This window comes from Nycticebus coucang, chromosome 20 (assembly GCF_027406575.1).
Source record: "Nycticebus coucang isolate mNycCou1 chromosome 20, mNycCou1.pri, whole genome shotgun sequence".
In the NCBI taxonomy this organism is placed as follows: Eukaryota; Metazoa; Chordata; class Mammalia; order Primates; family Lorisidae; genus Nycticebus; species Nycticebus coucang.
In genome coordinates this window covers 69204955-69228130 of record NC_069799.1, presented here as the reverse complement: position 1 = coordinate 69228130, position 23176 = coordinate 69204955, and the positions used below count along the sequence as shown (strand labels likewise).

Sequence of the window (23176 nt, the reverse complement as noted above, 5' to 3'; positions counted from 1 at the left end):
TTTATGTACACATAAAAACCTGCTTATAATGGCGTTAGTCATAATTGCCAATACTTAGAAGCAACCAAGATGGCCTTGAATAGGTGAGTGGATAAATAAGCCACATCATAATAGAGTCAGCCAGGGTAGTATTATTCAGTGCTAAAAACGAATGAGCTGGCTATCAAGCCATGGAAAGATGTGGAGGAAACTTAAATGCGCTTTACTAAGTGAATGAAGCCAATCTGAAAAGGCAACATACTGTGTGATTCCAACTATATGACATTCTGGAAATGGCAAAATAGTAAAAAGGTCAGTGGTTCCCAGAGGTTGGGTGGAGGGAGGTGATGAACAGGTCGAGCACAGGGGTTGTTTAAGGCATTGAAACTATTTGACACAAACTGTAGTGGTATGTCCATGTCATTATGTCAAAACCTATATGTACAACACCAAGAGTAAACTCCAGTGTAAACTGTGGACTTTGAGTCACAGTGATAACTAATGTATCACTCTGGTGTAGAGTCTTGATAAAAAGAGATGCTGTGCATATGTTGTAACAGGGATTATATGGAAACTCTGTATTTTCCATTCAATTTTGCTGTGAACTTAAAACTGCTCTAAAAAATAAAATTTAAGGCTGAGTATGGTAGCTCACACCTATACTCCTAGCACTTGGTAAAGGTGGTCAAGGTAGGAGGATTGCCTGATTTCCAGGAGTTTGAGACCAGCTTGGCCATAGTGAGACTCTAAAAAATAAAAATAAAAACAAATTAGCCAGGTATGGTTGTGAGCTTATAGTCCCAGCTACTGGGGAGGCTGGGGCAGGAGGATCACTTGAGATCAGGAGTTCAAGACTGCTTCATTGATGCCACAGCACACTAGCCTGGGCAACCTTGCCTCAAAACAAAGAAATTAAATAAATAAAGTTTATTTATCATTTTTAAAAAGTAATTCCAGGTAAATTGAAAACTTAATATTTAAAAAAATGATAATCAAGGAAAATGCAACTTTCTGATTTGAGTGAGGAAGCACTTTTAATCACAAAAGCAATAGTAAAGGAATACATAGCTAGATTTCAGAATAATTTTATTAAATGTTTATTCAGAGGCAAAGAGAGAAAAGTATTTTACCAGTAATATTAATATGTAAAATATTAATATATGGGAAAATGTTATGAATAAACAATGAAAAATAATTTAAAATTGCTAATAGACTTGGGGAAAATTCAGACTTACCTAAGTAAAATGAAATGTATATCCAAAACAAATGGGATTAATTTCTTTTTTTTAATTGAATCATAACTGTATACATTGATATGATCATGGGGCATCATTCACTCGCTTCATAGATCATTTGACACATTTTTATCACAGTGGTTAACATAGAATTTTTAAATTTTATGTAAAATTTGATTCAAGTATTTGAAAATATTTGAAATGACAAATATTTTATATATTTTTTATGCTACATAATAAAAAACCAGTAACTTGGACCCACTACAAGTAAAAAGCAGAATCTGATGCATTAAATTCACATGTTGTAACCCTGCTCTCAGCTTTTCTCCTGGCTACTGTGTTTATCATTCTATTGTGTTAAAAACCAATTTTCACACATATTGATATACCACCAAGTAAATTGTTATTTTCACCTACTTTACAGCTTTTCCTGACTTTCTTCTCCTTCCTCTTCCTTTTCCTGCTCTTTGTATAGAAGTGGTGTGGATGTAAAGTGAGAACACTCCCAGAAACTGGGGATGGCAGTACGTCTCCATTTGTAAGATAGAGAATATCAGTATCACCTAAGGGCTTATTAAAGTTACTAGCTTTTGTATTTTAATTTTTAAGCTACAGGCCTCCTGAGAATCATGAACTGCTTTACTGAAAGGAATCTGTTGTATCTTCAAACATGTTTGAACAGAAAAAAGATCAAGGACTTTATTTTTTTTTATTTTTATTTTTTTTTTTTTGTAGAGACAGAGTCTCACTTTATGGCCCTCGGTAGAGTGCCGTGGCGTCACACAGCTCACAGCAACCTCCAGCTCCTGGGCTTAAGCGATTCTCTTGCCTCAGCCTCCCGAGTAGCTGGGACTACAGGCGCCGACCACAACGCCCGGCTATTTTTTTTGTTGCAGTTTGGCCGGAGCTGGGTTTGAACCCGCCACCCTCGGTATATGGGGCCGGCGCCCTACTCACTGAGCCACAGGCGCCGCCCCGATCAAGGACTTTATTAATGGTCTCTGCAAGTCTTCCCGTCTTTCTTTTTGATGTCCCAATCCTTGATAAAGCATAAATAAAGGCTTACTGTATGATCTGGTTATTTATATAGCAGCTGTAAAAGCTGAATTTAAAAATTCATATTGGGTCGAATGTTGTGGCAGGTGTCTCTAGTCCCAGCTACTCAGAAGTCTTGAGACAAGAGGATCACTTGAGCCCAAGAGTTTGAGGTTGCTGTGAGCTATGACACCACTTTACCCAAGGCAATTGAGACTCTGTCTCAAAAAAAAAAATTGTATTGAAGATTTAGCAATGCTATTAGGTACCTTGAAAGATATTAAATGTTAAAAGAAATGACATGTCGGGTGGCGCCTGTGGCTCAGTCGGTAAGGCGCCGGCCCCATATACCGAGGGTGGTGGGTTCAAACCCGGCCCCGGCCAAAGTACAACCAAAAAAATAGCTGGGCGTTGTGGCGGGCGCCTGTAGTCCCAGCTACTCGGGAGGCTGAGGCAAGAGAATCGCTTGAGCCCCAGGAGTTGGAGGTTGCTGTGAGCTGTGTGAGGCCATGGCATTGTACCAAGGGCCATAAAGTAAGACTCTGTCTCTACAAAAAAAAAAAAGAAATGACATGTCTTGTCTTAGTTGAATTAATAGAATTCTTCTGAGTAATATACAACTATTTGTATAGGTAGTACATTTTTTAAAATTTTTACATATACATGTGTTTATTAGGTTTCCATTTTTTTGCCTTCACAAAACTTAAAAAGCTTAAAATTTAATAATAACAATGTTTAAGATAAGGACTAGAAACAAAAGCCTCGTAAAGAGCGAACGAACATAAATACATTCAGAAAAGGAATCAGACAATTGCTACATAGAAATATTAAGCAATAATAATAATAATGGAACGAAAGTAATATTAACATTGTCAAATAAGAGTATGTCTATTACAGAATTCTTTGACTCTGAGATTCAGTATGGAGTCATCAGTTAACTTCTTATTTTTTAAGTATCAAAAAAATTACAAAATTGACAACTAATATTTTTTATAAATAAAAGTAAAAGATAATTTTGAAAAACAGATCATGCCAAATCTTACAGACAATAGAAAAAGAAGAAATACTTCAAAATCATACTACTTGAGCTAGGTACACCTGATATTAAAATTGGAGAAAATACATTATTATAAAGGGGAAATTACAAACATATGTCACTTATAAATGAGGATGCAGGTAATACTTTTTAAGAGATAAATGAACAAATTGCTGTTAGAATACAAAAGACAATTGAGTTTGATTTAGTTTGATTCCAGGAGAAAAGTTTGTTTAGGAAGATTGAATTAGAGTAAGTCCTAGAAAGAACAGAGAAATACAAACTGGTAAGGGGGTGGGGTGGGGGGAGAGCTGCATAAACAGCCAGGTAAAATTGTGAAGTGTGGGGACATAATTTGGGATTGTGAGCATTACAGTTTAATAATGATATGGTACACATTCGGTAGGAATGGACTGAAAAGTGGGTTTGGCCAGATCCACAAGGATCTCAAATGATCAGCTGTCTGTACATAGGACCTAAGAAACAAATTTCGTAAGACTTTGTTTTTATGTATGAACACCCAAATTGCAATTCTTTTCTTATATTTAGCCACATCATTCATCATATTTACCAGATGAGAGAAGGATTTTTGCCTCTTTGCTTATTGCTGTATCCCCGGGCACAGATACACTGGAGCACATGAATTACATCTTGAATAGATAAGTGTAGATTCCATAAGAATGTCAGTGGTTGTGCTTTGAAGAGACCCAGTCTTAACGGGTCTAGTTGTGTTTGTAATATGCCCTAAACTTCATTGTATTCACCTCACTGGGATTTGTCTTTCCCTCCCATCCTTTGTAACTTCTGCTCGGGCTCTTAGAACTAACCACCCTTCTCCTCACCACATTACCTTCCTTACAAGACACATCTACTTTCTTGTTTCAGGCACAACTCAAAAATCTTTGATTTTAACATTATATCTCTTTTCTTGAGGTGTGGAATAACTTCATTCTTTAATCTCTATTTTAATCATTTCTAGAAGTATTGTGACATCATTTTTAGAGTTTTTTTTGTTGTTGTTGTTGAGACAGGATCCCACCCTATGCCCCTGAGCAGAGTGCAGTGGGCGTGGTAGCTCACCGCAACCTCAGACTCGGGCTGCGGGCACCCCGCTGCCTCAGCCTCCGGAAGCCGCTGGGATTACAGGCGCTCGCTGCGGCGCCCAGCTGGGTTTTTCCATTTTTTTCACAAGTTGGGGTCTCACTGTCCCTCAGGCGAGTCACGAACTCCTGAACTCAAGCGATTCTCCCTCCTCAGCCTCCCACAGTGCTGGGATTACAGGCGTGAGCCACCGCGCCCGGCCATTTTTAGAGTTTTTGTCAGTTGGTCCCCACTATGTTCTGGTGGTTATATTCTATAAGTAGTTATGTGTACTGTTTATTTTAGTATTATTTTAAAATGTTAGCTTTGTTGTTACATATTTTTATAATACTGATTAAAATAGTCATAATTTTTCATGTGTATTTTGAAAAAATAATTTGTTGCATTATATATATTAGCCATATCTGTTTGCGTATTCCCTAGTTTGCTCTAGAAATTACAGTATGCATCCCTTAATTACCATGGTCACCCTTGAATTAATATAATTCACTTATAATATGTCATATGTTATACTATAATACCACTTCTCATAAGAGGTTCACAATAATATAGTTCTGTTTATTCCCCTTTCCCACCTGTTTGCTCTGCTTGTCATATATTTTACTTCTACATGTGTTATAACCTAAAGATACCAATTATTTTTAGCTTTGCTTTGAACAGCCAGTTATCATCTAAAGAAATTAAGAAAGGAAAAAATTTGTGCCTGTATTTTTTCACATATTTACCATTTTGCAGGATTCTTCATGTCTTTCTACGTAGATTTTACCTAAGCTAGAAGTAGTATCTGCCTCCTTATGTGTTCTTATGACTGGATAATTCCTGGTTTTATGCAAATACCAAATTTGCTCTGTCAGTTTTTGGCAAAGTTCACTATTGCACTTTTTTTTTTTTTTTTTGAGACAAAGTCTCACTTGGTCACTCTGTCTATAGTGCTACAGCATCATAACTCACAGCAACCTCAAACTCTTAAGTTCAAGTAATCCTTTTGCCTCAACCTCCAAACTAGTTGGGACTACAGGCCCCTGCTGCAACACCCAGCTTTTTTTTTTTTTTTTTTTTTTTTTTTTGTCTCCCTCTTGCTTAGGTTGGTCTCGAACTCCTGAGCTCAAGTAGTCCACCTACCTTGACCTTTGAGAGTACTAGGATTACAGGCATGAGCCACTGCACCTGGTTTGTTGTTTTATCTGAGTTTTTATATTATCTCACAGGGTTAAGTTGTATTATTATCCTTCACCATTAGATGTCACTTTGTGATTAACATGTGTTCTTACCACTGAATTCCTTACTGTAAGGCTTAGCAAATTCTGAAAGTTGGCACTCCTATATAAGGGCATTTAAACTGAAAAATTTCTGTCTATACATTTTAAAGTGATTACTCTAAAACAGAAGCGTTTCTTAATTACAATTTTTATTCTCTTAGTTTTATGTCTAGGTTTATACAGAAACAACTGATTTGCCTTAAGTGTTCTTTAAAACTTGAATACTAGGATTTTTAATTCATTTTCTTAGAACAAAGTTTGGAACTATTAGAAGTAATAGTGTGAAGAAGTAGGATATTTAAGAATGCACTAAAACATGTTCAAAATGTATTCTTTTAGTAGTGTAATTCCAAAAAGCATCTTCTTTTAGGAGCCTGACTTACCCACACTACTTGGAAGCAAGCCTTCTCAAGTGAAGCTTTGACAGCAACTGTAGGATTTATTTGGGTTTGTAAGAGAAAGAGAGAACTGAGTGGGGTGTGAAAAAAAATGTAGAGATACAGAAAAGGGAGATTCGCGTGGCTGACTTGGCATTCACAGAACACAGTGAAGTGCTACAAATGATCCTGTCTCAAATACTCTCTTACAAGACAGGAGAGGTCAGGTCAAGGAGATTTTAGCAATCTCAGAAGGTTTAATGTTTACTGCATTTTAAGGGCCTAGTTTTTAAAATCAGCATTATAACCTCTAGGATTTAGGGCAGGCATCCTCAAACTTTTTAAACAGGGGGCCAGTTCACTGTCCCTCAGACCGTTGGAGGGCCGGAGTATACTTTAAAAAAAAACTATGAACAAATTCCTATGCACACTGCACATATCTTATTTTGAAATAAAAAAACAAAACGGGAATAAATACAATCACACCGCCTCATGTGGCCCGCAGTTTGAGGACCCCTGATTTAGAGGTATGTTTCAGTGGTTCTCAAATGCTGGGATTCATGAAGAAAGACAAAGTTTATGGTGAAGGTTTGATAGGCTTATGCTGTTCCTAACAGGCAACATCTCTCCGTGCTGAGGAAGAGAGGCCTTTTCTGTAAGACCCTCATCCATCAGATATCCAGGTTGTAACCCCAGGGTCTCTCCCCAGTCCTGCCAGGAACAGGTGGAAAACTATCTGGAGGGTGTGGTGGCTATTTTCTTCATTTAATCCAGAATACTGAAATCTAAATAAAATAGCAATGTTGTCTCTTAATAAAGTGATAAATACCCCCCGAAAAGTACCACCTGTTCAAGAATATGTTTGTTCCTAATAATTTATAACCCTCTGGTATGCTGTCCACCAGCTTTTCCCATCTCACCCCAGAAGTAACTACCTACCTTGTATTTTCTGTTCTTGGTTTTATTTTATTAAAATGCTTTCATTTATCAATATGTGTATATGGAAATGGACTTTTAAAACCATTATTATAATAAGACAAAGTACCAGTTTGGGCATTTAAATTTCATTTTATATTGATCAATTTACACATAATGTATTACTGATAAATGAAATTTTATCTCAAAACATTTCTGTGCATTAGAATTAAGCTTCTTTAAAAAAATTATTAATATAAGATAGCCACTTGTCCTCCTTGGGAAACTCTTCTTCAGTTTTAGGCTGTCATTCTTCATGAAGTCATGATGTAGATAACTTTTATGAAGAAATTGGTGATGTGGATGCTAGGAAATAAAATAGGAAACTGGCAACATACCACCTGCTATAGTATAATCAATAGTCAAGAGGCACCGATCCTGTCACTAATTTATGTTGGTAATAATTCATTTTGTAATAATTTTCCTTTATGTTTTTATGTATTACTACAGCTAAAGAAGTAAACAGGTCATGGCACGTTTAACAAAAAGACGACAGGCGGATACAAAAGCTATCCAGCATCTTTGGGCAGCCATTGAGATTATACGGAACCAGAAGCAAATTGCCAACATTGACCGTATTACAAAGTAAGTAAATTTAAACAAACAAAATCCCTATAAAATTTCATGTAAGACTGGGGGAAAAGTCCAAAAATATTATGCTAACCAACATATATTACAAAGGACTTAAGGCACATTCCTTGCAGGATTACATAGTTGTTAGAAAAACAAACACAGAAACGTATATAGGCAATTTATGTTTAGAAGATAGACATTAGCTCAGTAAAATATCAATGTATACTATTTTTTTTTTTTTTTTTGAGACAAGAGTCTCACCATGTCACCCTTGGTAGAGTGCTGTGGTGTCACAGCTCACAACAACCTCAAACTCTTGGGCTCAAGCAATTCTCCTGCCTCAGCCTCCCAAGCAGCTGGGACTACAGGCACCAGCCACCACGCCCGGCTATTTTTTGTTGCAGTTCTCATTGTTTGTTAGCTGGCCTGGGCTGGGTTTGAGCCCGCTAACTTCAGTGTATGTGGCTGGTGCCATAATCAATGTATACTATTTATAATGGTTTTTTAGTTATCAGAATTTTTAGCTCTTGGAAACTTTATTTAGGTCTTTTATTAAAACAGCTTTTGCTTAATCACTTGCTTTTATGTAGTGAAGCTGTGTAAAAATAGTATACTGTTCATTACTCATACAGAGCAAGCATGGGATGTTCAGTAAATAATATCTTGGCCATGCGTGGTGGCTCAAAGTTGTAATCCTAGCACTTTGGAAGACTGAGGCAGGAGGATTGCTTGAGCCCAGCAGAGTTCAAGACCAACCTGGGCAGTAGTGAGACCCTATCTCTCCAGAAAACAAAAAAATAGCCAGGTGTGGTAGGATGCACCTGTAGTCCCAGCTACTTGGGAGGCTAAGGCAAAAGGATATCTTGAGCCTAGGAGTTGGAGGCTGCAGTGAGCTATGTGACGCCACTGTACTGTAGCCTGGGCAACAGAGCGAGATTCTCTCAAAACAAAACAAAATCTTATTAGTTCATAGCACATTAACAGATAATTTTTAATAATTTCATTCTATTAAATAAAACGTTCACTTTTTGGAAAGAAAACTCTCTTTATCCCCTAGTTTCTAATGCTATTTATATTGGTAGACAAAGATTTGGGTACAAAAAAAAAAATCATACTATGTCTTCTATGTACATTTTTATATACTAATTATAAGGATTTCTTAAAATAGGAACTGGTTTTATATATTTTTCTGGGTATTTTTAAGAGAATAAAACCAAATTTATCTTTTTTAATGTTTTTTTTGTTAATTTAGATAAAATTTCTTTATACTATCTCTCCACATTTAGATGCTATACATAAAAATGGAAAGCATAATTTACAAAATCTCTCTTAAGTAAATGCTTTTTTTGGCCTTTTTAATAAGTAACAAAATTGAGTTCCATACATTTTTGTTCCTTCCCTATTTTCTAGTGAAGATCTTAACTATGATTTATAAGGAAAGGAACAGAAGATTAAGAATTGAGGCTGTATGTGCCTCTAACTCCATCCTTGCCCTCAGAGTACTTTAAAGCTGACCATGATAATTCTTAGCTCCCATAGTTTAGTAGAAGGAAAAAAAAATAACACTGTGAAAAATAAGAATAAAATAAATAGTACATTATTTTAATTATTGTATTTTTAAATGAAGCAAATAATTTGAGGCATGGTAACTAAATACAAATTATAAGTAAAGTTGATATGAAAACTTTTTTTAATCTCAGTGAAAAGCAGGAAGTATTATGGTTGAGATTTTTTTTTTTTAAATGTAGTTTATGTATATCAGAATTGCTTACAGAAGACTATTGAAATAAAATACTGCTGTTTGGATTGAATTTTTTTTTTTTTTTGTAGAGACAGAGTTTCACTTTATTGCCCTTGGTAGAGTGCCGTGGCATCACAAAGTTCACAGCAACCTCCAACTCCTGGGCTTAGGCAATTCTCCTGCCTCAGCCTCCCGAGTAGCTGGGACTACAGGCGCCCGCCACAACGCCCGGCTATTTTTTTGTTGCAGTTTGGCCGGGGCTGGGTTTGAACCCGCCACCGTCGGCATATGGGGCCGGCGCCCTGCTCACTGAGCCACAGGCGCCGCCCCTGGATTCAATTTTTAAATTAAAATCATGTAAACTTGACTGAACTATTTCAATCTTTCAGACTACTCCTTTTTCTCCAGTGTAGCATCTTTCTCGAGGAGCTCTAGGGACATTCTCTAAGGAGCTATCAGAGTCTCTGAGGGTGAATGTTCTGTTAGGTTGTGACCACCTGCAGGTGTGACAACAGGAGAATTAACTCCTGCAGTAGTGGGTGCAGGTATCCGTTGGATTGTGATAACACCTCTGTGTGTATAGTGTGTCACATGTTACACTATAGCAAAAGATACAAAGGTTGTATTTTGTATTATAGATTGTTGATAAGTATTCTTTCTTTTCCTTTTTTTCATCAGTATAGTCTTAAGTGCTGCCAAGGCTTATTTTTCTTCATGTTGTAATGTCCATAGTTCCTAATTTAAACATAATTTATTTATTTTACCTACCAAATAGTCTTAGTTTTATTAGTCTTATGTAAAATGGATGAAAAGAAAGAAAATTGAGGTTAAGTGTGTTTCTTCTGCCTCATCTGGTCTCAGGCCTACCATTTTCTTTTTCTTACTTGCACAACATTAGTCACAACTGCAGTCAATTAGCACCAGGGAGGAACTTGTGGAGAGTTGCCTGACCAGTGCCTTTGCTTGGCAGTTAACATTAACTTTCTTGCTCCTTGGTGTTGCCTGAGGTAAACTGGGAGCAGCGTTGGGCTAGGACAGCAAATCCGATCTTCTCTCATCTGAAGCCTAATATTCAAATCTGTCTATACTCTCAACCATTGGATTCATTTTAAGTCAAGGTGTTCTGCTTATTTACAGTTAAGTCTGAACATAGAGATATCTTTTAAACTTTAGAAATGTCTGAAGTTGCAGAATGCTGTGGAAGAATTACTGTTAGGAATGCATCTGTAGTCATTAATTTTCATTCTTTATTTTGACTGGTGAATGACTCCATCGTTAAAAAAATTGAAAAATGCGTAGTTTTGGTCATACATTAAAGGTTGTGGGGTTCGGGGTAACGGGCTTTTAGCCTGGCACACCCCACACATTCTGGTCCCTTTGGTGTAAAAGCTCAGCCCTGCCTGTCTCTGCTCTTCTGATCTGTGGGTTTGTCATTCATCTTTTTGTTGTTTTCATTTGGGATTTATTGAATGTATGTGGTTTTTCATAGTCTGGCTTTTGAGAGCTGCAGCACTGTGGCCTGGTTTGACCTGTTGCTTGGTCCTCTATTTTATGGACATTGATAGTTCCATCTACAGGGTGGGGTGGAGAGCGAAGGCTCTCACAGGGGTAGAGTGCTATGCTTTCAGGAAGCACATAGGTCAGTTGTTTCTCATTTTGTGATGTACATAGTCCTTGATGCTAGATCTAACAATTCATTAAGAATTACAGAATAATAATGATAACAAGCTAATTTTATCTCTCCTTTGCTTGCTGGAGAACTTCTGCAAGGGCTCAGGTATCCCACTGCCTGCTGTTTGCTTGCTCTTTGGTGTAGCTCTTGAGGGACAAGTAGAATAAGTGTTTCATTCCTTCTCCTTATGTATTTGCCAGTTTCCAAAATAGCATCCTCTAATGGTAGCCAACTAGGGTTTTCTGTAGTTCATGCATTTAAATACACTTGAGATATTTCAGTCCATTTTTGACAAAACCTATATTGATGCTCAAGTTTTTCTGTCTTTGACCAGATGGAGTCTATATATGCCAGCTCCTCAAGGTCAGTCTGAATTCCAGGCCCATTTTACACAGCCTGCCCCAGCCCTGAAGCCATGGATTCCTCCCTGAGGTTCTGAGTCCTTTTAGTTTGAAATTGTATTTCAGGAGCACTTTCTGGCCACTCGGCTGCTTGGTATTTGCTGATGGTTTTGTCTCTCTTTCTAGGCCTTTGAATAGTCAGGAAATGAATGTACTTGAAAAAATAAAAACGCCTCATGAATTCATACTGATATTTTCCATTGAAATTTATGGCTATTGGGTTTTAATTCTCTCTTCTATCTAAAATCTTTATCTCCTCTCTGATATGGTGAGAATTATGGCTCTCAAGGATATCATGACTGATAAAAATCTTAGAATATCATAGTAACTAGTCAGTGTTTTATGCAGCATTATATGCACAGCTATCTGAGAACATGAAACTTTTACTTAAAATTAAATTTATCATATGCAGTTATGATTATATCTTCTTATATATATTTGGGTTTTTATGTTTTTTTGACAGTCTTACTTTGTCACCTTCGGTAGAGTGCTGTGACATCATAGCTCACAGCAACCTCAAACATTTGGGTTCAAGCAATTCTCTTACCTCAGCCTCCGAGTAGCTGGGACTTTCTTAGTATGTAGAATCTTCTTTTTCCCATCTTTTGTATTTATAATTTCTTTTCATGAAAAAATGAATTCTTTTCAATTTTCTTTTTGATTGTAAATATTTTTCTTCTTTGGAACTTCTGTTTATCTGACATTATCTCTCTTATAGTCACTCTTGTGTATCTTCCGAGATGATTTTTTTTCCTTTCACTTCAAATGTTTAACTCATTTCTGAGTTTTTTTAATTCTTACTTATATCTTTCACATTGTATCGTTATTTTAATGTCTTTTCTCATGTCTTGAAACAGTAGATTCTCTTTCCTTCTGTTTGGTAGGCATGTCTTTCTGGGAGGCTCACTCACAGAGCGTTACTCTGTTCTTTGAGCTGCAGCCCTGTCTTTTTTCATCGCAGTGTGATGTATTTTCCTGAACGTAAATCGGGGGATGTGGATCTGGATGCTTTTTCTAGATTTATAGCTCTGATGCTCTGCTTATTACAGTTTCATAAAATGCTAAAAACATGCCCTCATATTTCTCAACATTTCCTAGCTTTTTCTCTCTTTCCTCTGTTTTTTCCCAGAACCACCTTTCTTATGTCAAAGATCTTAAGACACTTTAATTCCTATCATTTCTCTACAATTAGGGACTTGGTCCTGGAAGGAAGCTTTGACTACCAACTTCTGAGTGTGCATAGGACCTGTCATGATTCACCTGCTGTTGCTTTTACATGAACCATCTGCCAATGGGGGCATTTCCCCTATGCCTGATGAGCACCTATTGCTCTGTGGGCTCCCTGCTGTGTCCAGGTCTTCTTTCTAGATGTCAGTACCAATTAGGACTGTAGCTCTTGGAGATTTGGCCCAACTGCTCAAATTCTAGGATTCATAAGACTCCTTATCACTTAATGTTTTGTGCTGTATGTGTTGTCCTATGTTTTGTTTGTTTCGCTTCCAATAACTCTGTTTGGGAGGTTTGTGGGAGAGTTTAAAACTGTTGCCTCCACTATCTTCCAGTTCACAACACTCTTATGACTTTTCTTTAAAAAAAAAAAAAAAAAAATCACTAAAGGCTCTGGATATTTTCTAACGTTCAAAGGCAGAGCCAAAAGCAACAAAAAATCCTTCTGGCAGAAGCAAACCCAAGGAACTTTCTTCATGTTTGCATTTAACACTGGATAAACCAGAATCGATAGCAGTGTTGTCATCAAACACGGAGTTCTTAATATAGCAAGACAGACTTATGTTGCAATTTTAAAAAGAAAATTCCACAAGTACAATTTGTGGCCCCCCATTTAAGCCTAAGATCCTCATAATTTATTGACCTCTTAGGAATTAATGATACTTTTTTGTCTTGATAACAAAATAGGGGGATTTATCTGTGTTCATTCCAGGTGTTTACTAGTAAGGTGATATCCACATTCATAGTTCAGAAGGAGTTGCCCAGAGGTGTCACAGTACTTGTCATGATACCTCAGTGGAAGAGTTCTCAGTCTTTTTTTATCACTTCTTTTCATTTTCCTTTTTTAAAAGTATTGCTACTGTTGTATCCAAGAGAGTAGTAGGAAAACTGTAGCTACAGAATCACTGCTGAGATTTATTGAATAACTTAAATCTTTAAGAAATCACTTCTCGACCTTTTGGCTAAGATCAAGTGTATAAATCTTTAAGAAATACAAGTGTGAGAAACTTCTTTAACAAGTTTTATGATTTTGGTATGGACAATATTTTTGCTAAAAGGGTTAATCTGAAATCAAAATACATATATGGGATTAAGCCGGATTTTTGCTTAATAGTGAAGCTATCCCTCTGATTTAAAGCTCATATTTATAAATTTGGTTTAACGGTATTAGAATTCTATAGATGAGTTCTTTCGGTAGCTAAATAAACACAAATTTTGACCTGTCCATAAAAACTTTTTGCATTTCTAGGAACTGAAGGATGTTTTCTAATGTTAAATAATCATAAAATTGAAACAAACAAACCATTTTGTCTTAAATTAGAAAATATACGAGTCAGTTGAGGGTTATGTGTGAAGATACACATACAGGCGATAGTGGTTCTCTTTTTAGTTTAAATGTCCATGAACGCAAAATTATACGTGGCATGTGAATTCATCAATTTCATATAATTAAAGCTTTGAAATACTTGGTTGTTTAACATTTATATTAAACAAATATTTATAAAATATTTGTATGCATTAGATGATGTCAGCCCTTATTTTGCAGATTTTTTTTTTTTTTTTAAGAGACAGAGTTTCACTTTATGGCCCTCGGTAGAGTGCCGTGGCCTCACACAGCTCACAGCAACCTCCAACTCCTGGGCTTAAGCGATTCTCTTGCCTCAGCCTCCCGAGCAGCTGGGACTACAGGCGCCCACCACAACGCCCGGCTATTTTTTTTTTTTTTTGGTTGCAGTTTGGCCGGGGCCGGGTTTGAACCCGCCACCCTCGGTATATGGGGCCGGCGCCCTACCGACTGAGCCACAGTCACCACCCTATTTTACAGATTTTAAATTAAGAAATAAAAGGTGAAGAATCACACAACAAACAACTCAGTTACAGAAGTGAAATTCAGAACTTCATTAACGCAGATTCCCAGTGTGATTTGTAGTTCATTATCATGTTATTTAGAGCTCTAAATGCCACATAATGTTTTTAATGTCCAATAGAAACAAGTTACATCTATCTCTTCCTTTTCGTCTTTAATCCAAACAAATTATTCACATCTAAATTTGGATAATTATAGCATGGCATTAGAGATTTATAATTATGTTAAGTAATAATTATAAGATAGTTTAAAGATGTGCTTTTGAAATAGGTATGGATTTTTTACTAGTCTTTACTTACACTGCTGGTTGGAGAGTGATTGGGGGAGGTTGACTGAGTTTTACTGACTACTGGAAAAGCAGTCAAAGTAGTCGGCCCTTGTGTCCTTTCCATCCTGAGTAACTTCCACGTGTTTCTGGAGATGGTCACCTGGTAACTAGCATGCCGAGACTAACCTTGGATTGGTAGGCTAGTCCCATTCAAGTTAATGTCTCAGATTAGGGCATCAATTAATTACATGTATTGCTTACTTTAGGGTCAAACCCCAGTTAGAAAATGTGACCTCTGACCTCTTGTGACATGTTTGGCATTGAAATGTCTGAGTTCTCCTGGAGTTCTTCCTGTCGCCTCAGATATACACAAACCCAAACTGTAAGTCCTTTCCGTGTGTAGGCGGCCTTGAAGTTGCAACTAGGTACACATTATTTCTTTATTTACTTATTACAATTCAGTTTTCTGACACCCAGTTTCTAGGAACTGTTTATTGAAGTTAAAATTTGCTATGTCTCTCTGTCTTAGAATTATTAGCAAGAAGGAGAATGGCCATTCCTAAGTTACTTAATTGTAAATAAGTTAGTTTGAAAAACTACCTATTATTATGCTATATTTATAATTCCAAGGATTCTTCATGGAATTACTCATTGTATTCTCCCTTCAATCTACATTGACTTATTCTTCCTGCATATCTTATTGCAAAAGTAGATTGGCAGGTATACTTTACCACTGTTGTTATTATTATTCTATGTTACATGGTAGCCTTACAGAAGACATAACTAATTCTGAATATGTACAGTCCATGGTGAGTTTTTTCCAGTATGCCAAGTTCTTACGACAGTCATCTTGCCTTGGGTTGTTGTCTAGCTATTTTCATGTGCTCGACATTCCTTTGCAGTTCTGTGAAGGAAACATACAGACAAGGCACATAGAATTGTCAATAACCATTAAAGAATAAGACAGATGTACTGAATAAAGGGACCAGGTCAGTAACCACATGATTAGAGTCTGTTAATTCACAACAATGTAGGCTTTATTTGAGGGGAGAGTCACCATGGGAGAGTTGGAGTTCTTGTGAGTGGTGTGGAATTAGTCAGGCCTCAGTCAGTGGCTGGGATTCAACAAGGCAGAGAGGAGGGTCCCAAGTGTGCATCATCTGGATTGAGTAGAGGGAATGCAGGGTTCAGAAAAAGCAGATAGATGAGAAGGCAGAGAGGGTCAGACTGGGAAGGCCTGGAACACTAGCTATGACAATTTAATCTCTGGGTAGCGGGGAATAGTGAATGTTGTTTGAATAAGGAAATGGTAAAAGTAAAACACACTAATTTTTTTTCTCCCCAGCTAGATTGAATGGCCCCTTAAATGTATTTTGAGTCTATCTGCTCTTCCCTGTTCTAGGCGAATTTTGCCCTTAAAATTTCCTGCATGTGCCTTCAGTGCCTGGTTTTACTTGTCCTTGTTTCTTCACATCCTTGGTTCAGAGATGTTTTTCCAAAGTGTCATCCCTTCAGATTGCTGTGCTATTGCAGGCCTTCCTGTCTTGTCCTTGAAGCCCATGTTCCTCTGCAAAGGTGCTGCTATTTCGACCTCAGTCTTCGGAGTCACCTCCTGCTGCCCCCCCTCCTTAGCTCCACTCTCAAAGCCAGAAAAGCCTTGGGCAGGTTCTCAGTATGGCTCTGCCTTTCCCATGTGCCAGCTGGGATGCCCTCCACAGACCCTTCCCTTATGTGTCATGTCCTGGGACCTCTTTCCTGACACCTTTAAGTCAACCCAAATTTATCAGTGATTCTTCTGAATTTTAGGTCTGTGTTTTTAAAATCCTCTTTTGATTTCCTTGCACAAAGTTCTTCATAGTTAGAACTTGGTATTTCTTTTTATAACTAGCCTTTCCCTACTCAGTATTCCATCTGATGAGACAATTCTCAATTGTCTAAGTACTCTATGGATTCTTTTTTTCTTTAAGACATGAGCTCTCATTAGGTTGCCCAAGCTGGACTTGAACTCTTGGGTTCAAGCAGTCCTCCTGCCTCAGCAAACACCCCCTCCCCAGTAGCTGCAGTTATAGGCATGCACCACCACACCTGGCTTGGACTTTTACTTTTGAGTTTTTCCTTCATTAAAGGACAAAATCATACCCATTCTCTGAAAATGCAACTCAAATATCATCTTCTTTGAGATTTTGATACCTTCCATGTTATAACCAGTCCTGTTTCCCTTTATTTCCAAAGTAGTACATATAAAATTTGATTTTATTAGCTATTAAAGTCTCCTATGATCTTTTAAATATAATTCTGTGTTTTGTTTTGTTTTGTTGAGACAGAGTCTCACTTTTTTGCCCTTGATAGAGTGCCATAGCATCACAGCTCACAGCAACCTCAGACTCTTGGGCTCAAGCGATTCTCTTGCCTCAGCCTCCCAAGTAGCTGGGACTACAGGCACCTACCACAACACCCGGCTATTTTTTTAGAGACGAGGTCTTGCTCTGGCTCAAGCTGGTCTCGAACTCATGAGCTCAGGCAATCCACCTGCCTTGGCCTCCCACAGTACTAGGATTATAGACGTGAGCCACCTCACCAAGCTCAAATATTCTGTTTTTATTGTGAGAACCTTAAGGGTAGGGAATAAATATTTTCTATCTTTGTATCTTCATATGAAATGTAGTAATTGGGGCAATTATAATAATAGATATTCAGTTCCATTAATTCTAGAAATGGTTTTAAGGGAGATTATAATAATTGGCAGTATTAAATGAGCCATTATTTTGTGACAAGCACTGTCTTTTATATAATTTACTTATTTAATTTTCACAGCAACTCATGTATGCTCACGTATGTTGTCATTATCCCTGTATTGCTGAGAAGATGGTATAGCTTAGGAAGGTGAGGTAGCTTGCCTGACATCACCCAGGTTCTTAGTGGCAGAGCTGAAATTTGAGTGTCTGATGCAGGAGTCCAAGCTCTAACTAGTATTTATTTTTCTTCTGGCGTCTGATGGATTTATATTTGTTTCCTTCGAAACTTTGAAGTTTTCAAAACATGATCATCTACCTGGTATTTACATATTATCTCATGTCATCCTCACAACAACTGTTAGAGCCACTAAGTAGGTAAATAATATTGAGACAGAGTCTCAGAGTAAATTATTTGTCCCAGGTTAAGTGTTAGAATTAGGAAGAACCTAGTGCTTTAGAATGTATTTTAGAAATTTTTTTTTTTTTTGTAGAGACAGAGTCTCACTTTATGGCCCTCGGGTAGAGTGCCGTGGCCTCACACAGCTCACAGCAACCTCCAACTCCTGGGCCCAAGTGATTCTCTTGCCTCAGCCTCCCGAGTAGCTGGGACTACAGGCGCCCACAACAACGCCCGGCTATTTTTTGGCTGCAGTTTGGCCGGGGCCGGGCTTGAACCCACCACCCTCGGTACATGGGGCCTGTGCCCCACCAACTAAGCCACAGGCACCGCCCGTATTTTAGAATTTTTAATTAATGCTATTGATGAAGGATCTATAAAGATGCTATTGAGGTTTTGAAGTTTATTACTTTTTGTTCAGTGCAATTTTTAAATAAAATATTTATTTGCCATGAAATATTTTGTTTTATATCTATAAGTAATTTATAGAATACTTGGAAAATAGAAAAACAGAAAAATAACACCTGTAATTTCTCTACTCAAATTTAAGAAATGTACTCATTTTGATCTTCTTTCTACTCACTTTCTGTATACATGTGTGTTGTCTCAGCATCATTCATGACCACCATGAGTGACCACTTGTAGAGGCTGCGGTGTTCTTCTGGTGAGACTGCACTGTCATATACCCAAGTGGGAAGGGAAGCAAGATAAACCAACATTTGTTATAAGATTTAAATTATTTCATTTGCTCTCCAAACAACCATATAGTATTGTCTTTATTAACTTTATTTTGTAGATATGCAGATAGAGGTGCAGGGGGTTAAGTGCTCTGTCCGGCCTCTTGCAGCTAGTCAGCTGTGGAACTGATGTCTGCACAAGACCTGTGTGATTTCATGGCTGTGCTTTCCCACTGTACATTCGTGCCACCTCCATGTCTTCTATTAAATTCTTACAACTAAGCTGTGTGCTCCAGTTGTACCAGTAAATAAACAATGAGGTGAAAGCCTACAGGGGTAAACCATACCAAGTAGCAGAAAGTACTGTTTAGGACTTACTAAGCGCAACGCACTGGACCAAGCACTGTGCATTTGTCACCTTATTTAGCTCTGCCTATAGCCCCAAGGGAGGATCCTCTGGTGCTTTTCTCATCATGCTTTGGTAACTTTAATGCTGTCTCTGTGCTCCAGATCTCCTCCACAAAGTCCTTCTCCAGGCTTTGAATTATCTCCTTACTGTGGACACATAGGTTGTTCCCAGTCTCCCTCTCCCATGAATGACCATGGCTTGTCCCGCTTTGCATTGCCACAGATAAGTGTTTCCTTTCTGACCTGTGTGAGATTTCCTTGGTGTGTGTGCCCAGGAGAACCCTCCTTGACTGCAGTATGTGCACTGGGTCCTTAAATTGTCAAACTCTCAAGAAAGGGTACCTCCATCTATGCTTTTGAACACTGTGCACATGGGGTTTTATTTCCTCCATATCTGCATATCCTTCACGTTGTTTAGACACCCAAATTTTGTCATTCAGTGGCTGTCTTAATTTGCACATCTGTATTTGTCAGTGAGTTGAGGCAGCTCTTGATGTTCCCATGGGTTTGTGGGTGTCCTTTTCTGTGGATGACTGTTATTGCCTTCTGCCCGTTTTTTTTATTGGGATTGTTAATTTTTTCTGTTGACTTGCAAAAGTTCTTATTAATTCTTTTGAAGGTTTTATCCTTTGTAAGTATCTTTTCTCCTTCTGTCATCTGTTTATTAATTTTTTCATAACTTTCTTTATTAAACAAGTTTTTAATTTTTTAAACTTAATTTTTTGTTAAATCATAACTATACATTTGTGAGGTCTAATGTGATGATTTGATAGACAATGTGGAATGCTTAAATCAAACTGATTAACATAACCATCACCTCACTTATTTTTTGTGGTAAGAAATTTATAATTTACTCTTAGTTGTTTTGAAGTGTACCTTTGCATTGTGTATACCCTGTTTTCCCGAAAATAAGACATCCTCTGAAAATAAGACCTACTTACAGGAAAGATAAGACGTCCCCTGAAAATAAGACCTAGCGCATCTTTGGGAGCACACCTTAAAATAAGACACTGTCTTATTTTCGGGGAAACAGGGTAGTAGGTGAGAGCCCACCAAATGCCCACCCTCTTCCAAAGTACTCAATACTATTAAGAAACCAAAATATAAACACACATTCATACAAATGATAAAACAGAAATTTTTAATTTTAATATGACCCAATTCAGTTTTATTTTGCCTACTGTTTTGTGCTTTTGAAATTTTATTTAAGAAATCCTTCTTAAGGCCACAAGTATACTCCTTATATTTTCTACTACTAAAACTTTTTATCTTTTGTTTCTAATCCACCTTACTGTCTTGTTTGCCTCTATCGTGAGTCTGCCGCCTTCTTTAGAGCTGAAACTTGAAAGTCAAAAGACTCTGAGAGAGGCAGTGTCCGTAGCTCATTTGGTAGGCCGCCGGCCACATACACCTAGGCTGGCAGGTTTAAACCCAGCATGGGTCAGCTAAAACAATGACAACTGTAACAAAAAAATAGCCAGGCGTTGTGGCAGGCGCCTGTAGTCCCAGCTACTTGGGAGGCTGAGGCAAGAGAATTGCTTAAGCCCAAGAGTTTGAGATTGCTGGGAGCTGTGATGCAATGGTACTCTACCCAGGGTGACAGCTTGAGACTCTGTCTCAAAAAAAAAAAAAAAGACTCTGAGGGAGATCCTTTACGTGCCTTGTAGAAACACAGTGGTTTAACTGTTAGGTCATTCTTTGTCTGCTCCCCACCAAATGCCCACCAACCTTTTCCCATCACTGTGTGATCTATGTGGGGTCAGAGTCTCTTTTGTGACATGGCTCAGCAGTCTTGCAGTACTTGTTAAGTGCTGGGTGAATGTGAGCTCTCTTCCTACTTTGGTGTGTCTTCCTAAAAGAAAACTCAAAAACATTAATAGAACTAGACTCATTCTAATATCACTGTGCCGTTAACTAGCTGTGTTTTCTCAGGGAGATCATTTTTCTCCCTTCTTCTGTACATTAATGCCCCTGTCTAACCACCATCTCAGTCAAGATATAGAAAGTTTTCATCACCCAAAAATGTTCCCTGCCTTCCATCCACATTTAGTCATCGATTTGCTTCTTGTCACAGTGATGCACTTTTCCTATTTTAGAATTTTATATAAATGGAACCATACAGATTATTATTTTCCACGATTGGCTTTTTTGGTCAGCATATTTTGAGATTAATTTTCTTGCTACATATATGGGTGGTTTGTTCTTTTTCGTTGCTGAATAGTAGCCCATATACACCACGATTTTTAAAATCCATTTATCTGCTGAAGATATGTTAAACATTAGCATATGTTATGTTAACCATTTGGGACTGACTATCACAGAAGCTCCAATATGCTTTGGTGTACAGCAGTTGGTATATATTTGGATAAATACCTGAGAGTGGAATTGCTAGGCTATGTGATAAATGAATGTGTAACTTTACTAGAAATGGCAAAACCGTTATCCAAAGTGAATAGTCTACATTTTCACTAACATAAATATATGAGAATTCCAAGTTCTCTGCATCTCTCTCTAATACCTGGTATTGTCAGTCTTTTTAAATTTGTATCATTTTCATGGGTTTGTCACTACAAACACCTGGCACCTTATCAGGTTTAAATTTTCATTTCCCTGATACAAGCATCTTTTAATGTGCTTATTGACCAATTATATCTTCTTTCACAAAGTGTCTGTTCTATCCTTTTACCCATTTCTTTATTGGGTTGGTTTATGTCAGTTTTATTACTGAAGTATTATAGAGTTTTTTCGGATATTCTGGATACAAGTTCTCTGACAGATCTATCTATGGTTCTAGAAGGAGATAACAGAGGAAGAATCAATATCTGTAGAGATACTGGGTAAAAATTTCCTGCAGTTATTAAAAAACACTTTATAATCCAGGAAGCCCAATGTAGAACAAATTTGAAAGACAGTCACATTTAGCCTTATGAGAGTGAAAGCTGCGGAATTTACTAGATGGACAGAGATCTTAAACTCAGCCAGTAGAGTTTTGAGACGACATCACTTTGGTGGCATGGTGGTTACACTCCACTGACTCTTCACCGCAGCCTGGAAACCAAACGATTGGAATAATAGCTCAAATATGTGTTGAGAGGAAATAATTCTCAGCCTAGAATAATTTACCTTTCAAGGAGGAGGCTGAAATTAAGGCTTTTTTAGACAAATCTGAGAGAAAAATTCTCAATGGTTTACTTTAGGTAGAGAGAAAAAAGATCTCAAATGAAAGTTCTGAAATGCAAGAATGAATAATGAGCAAAGATTTAATAAATGTATTAAAATTAAAGCATTAGCTGTACATTATAAAATAATGTTCAGTTTGTGAAAAATAATTAGGCTAGGGCAACTGTTACACCAGCAGAGAATATAGAAACAACCAGTGATCAGCAGCAGCAGAAGGGGCAGCCTTGCATTATGTAACAGGCTGTCACACTAAAATAAAGATACATCACTATGGATTAATTACAGAAACAGAGTGTTGAAGAAAGGAATCAAATTTCGAAAGAATACTTGCAGAATGATTCCATTTCTGTGAAGTTCAAAAATAGCCAACACTGAACAGCCTGTTTTTGAGGGATGTGTACACACAGGACCCAACATGAGGACAAAAGAGGGGGGAAGTGTTAACACAAAATTAAGGACACTGGTGGTGGTGGGAGGTGTCAGCAGGAGGGGCTCTCTTTTTTAACCTAGATGGTAGTTTCTCTGGTGTTTGTTTTATTCTTCAAACTGCACTTATTTTAAAATGCTTCCTTGCATGTATAATTCCTAAATTAACATTGTTGAATAAAGAAGGAGTAAATGGATGACATGGAAGTTTATTGGGGAAAGTAGGTGATAAAGAAGGGTAGGAAGTTAGGGTGTATAATGGAAGGATTGATGACCCTGCCTTTTCAAATCGCTGCTGCAGTCTGCAGAACTTTCCTTCTGTCCCCAGATGTACACGTGCCAGTCACATTCAGACTCTGTTATGGGTAATCAATTCATTCAGTAATAATTATTATCATATAAGTCAACTGTTTCTTTTTAGCCACTTATTTTTTCTTCCGCTGAAGACTTTTCTGTGCCAGATTATCAAACTGCAAATGATCTCCTGATGGCATGGCAGCTACTTATTCAGATGCTGTGGTCCCTAGGCATTTCTGTTTGGATGAGTGTTGTTGTGAAGTGAATTCTGTCCAATGTTATCAAGAGGAAGTTCATATAGAATTGAAAA

At 37.5% G+C, this 23176-nt stretch overlaps 1 protein-coding gene across 12 annotated transcripts in view; it reads left to right on the top strand.

The window, feature by feature from the left end:
- Window positions 1–23176, top strand: part of ZMYND11 (zinc finger MYND-type containing 11) — a 102662-nt gene that overhangs the window by 19120 nt on the left and 60366 nt on the right. For 9 of the 12 annotated variants that reach the window (XM_053572632.1, XM_053572641.1, XM_053572637.1 and 6 more), the window contains exon 2: window positions 7448–7582. In XM_053572632.1, the coding sequence (XP_053428607.1) occupies window positions 7467–7582 (116 nt within the window). In that variant the 5' untranslated portion in view covers window positions 7448–7466. Of the gene's footprint in view, window positions 1–6686; window positions 6706–7441; window positions 7583–15012; window positions 15129–23176 lie in introns of those variants that run through there. The other 3 variants (XM_053572636.1, XM_053572638.1, XM_053572640.1) reach the window with 3 other exon arrangements.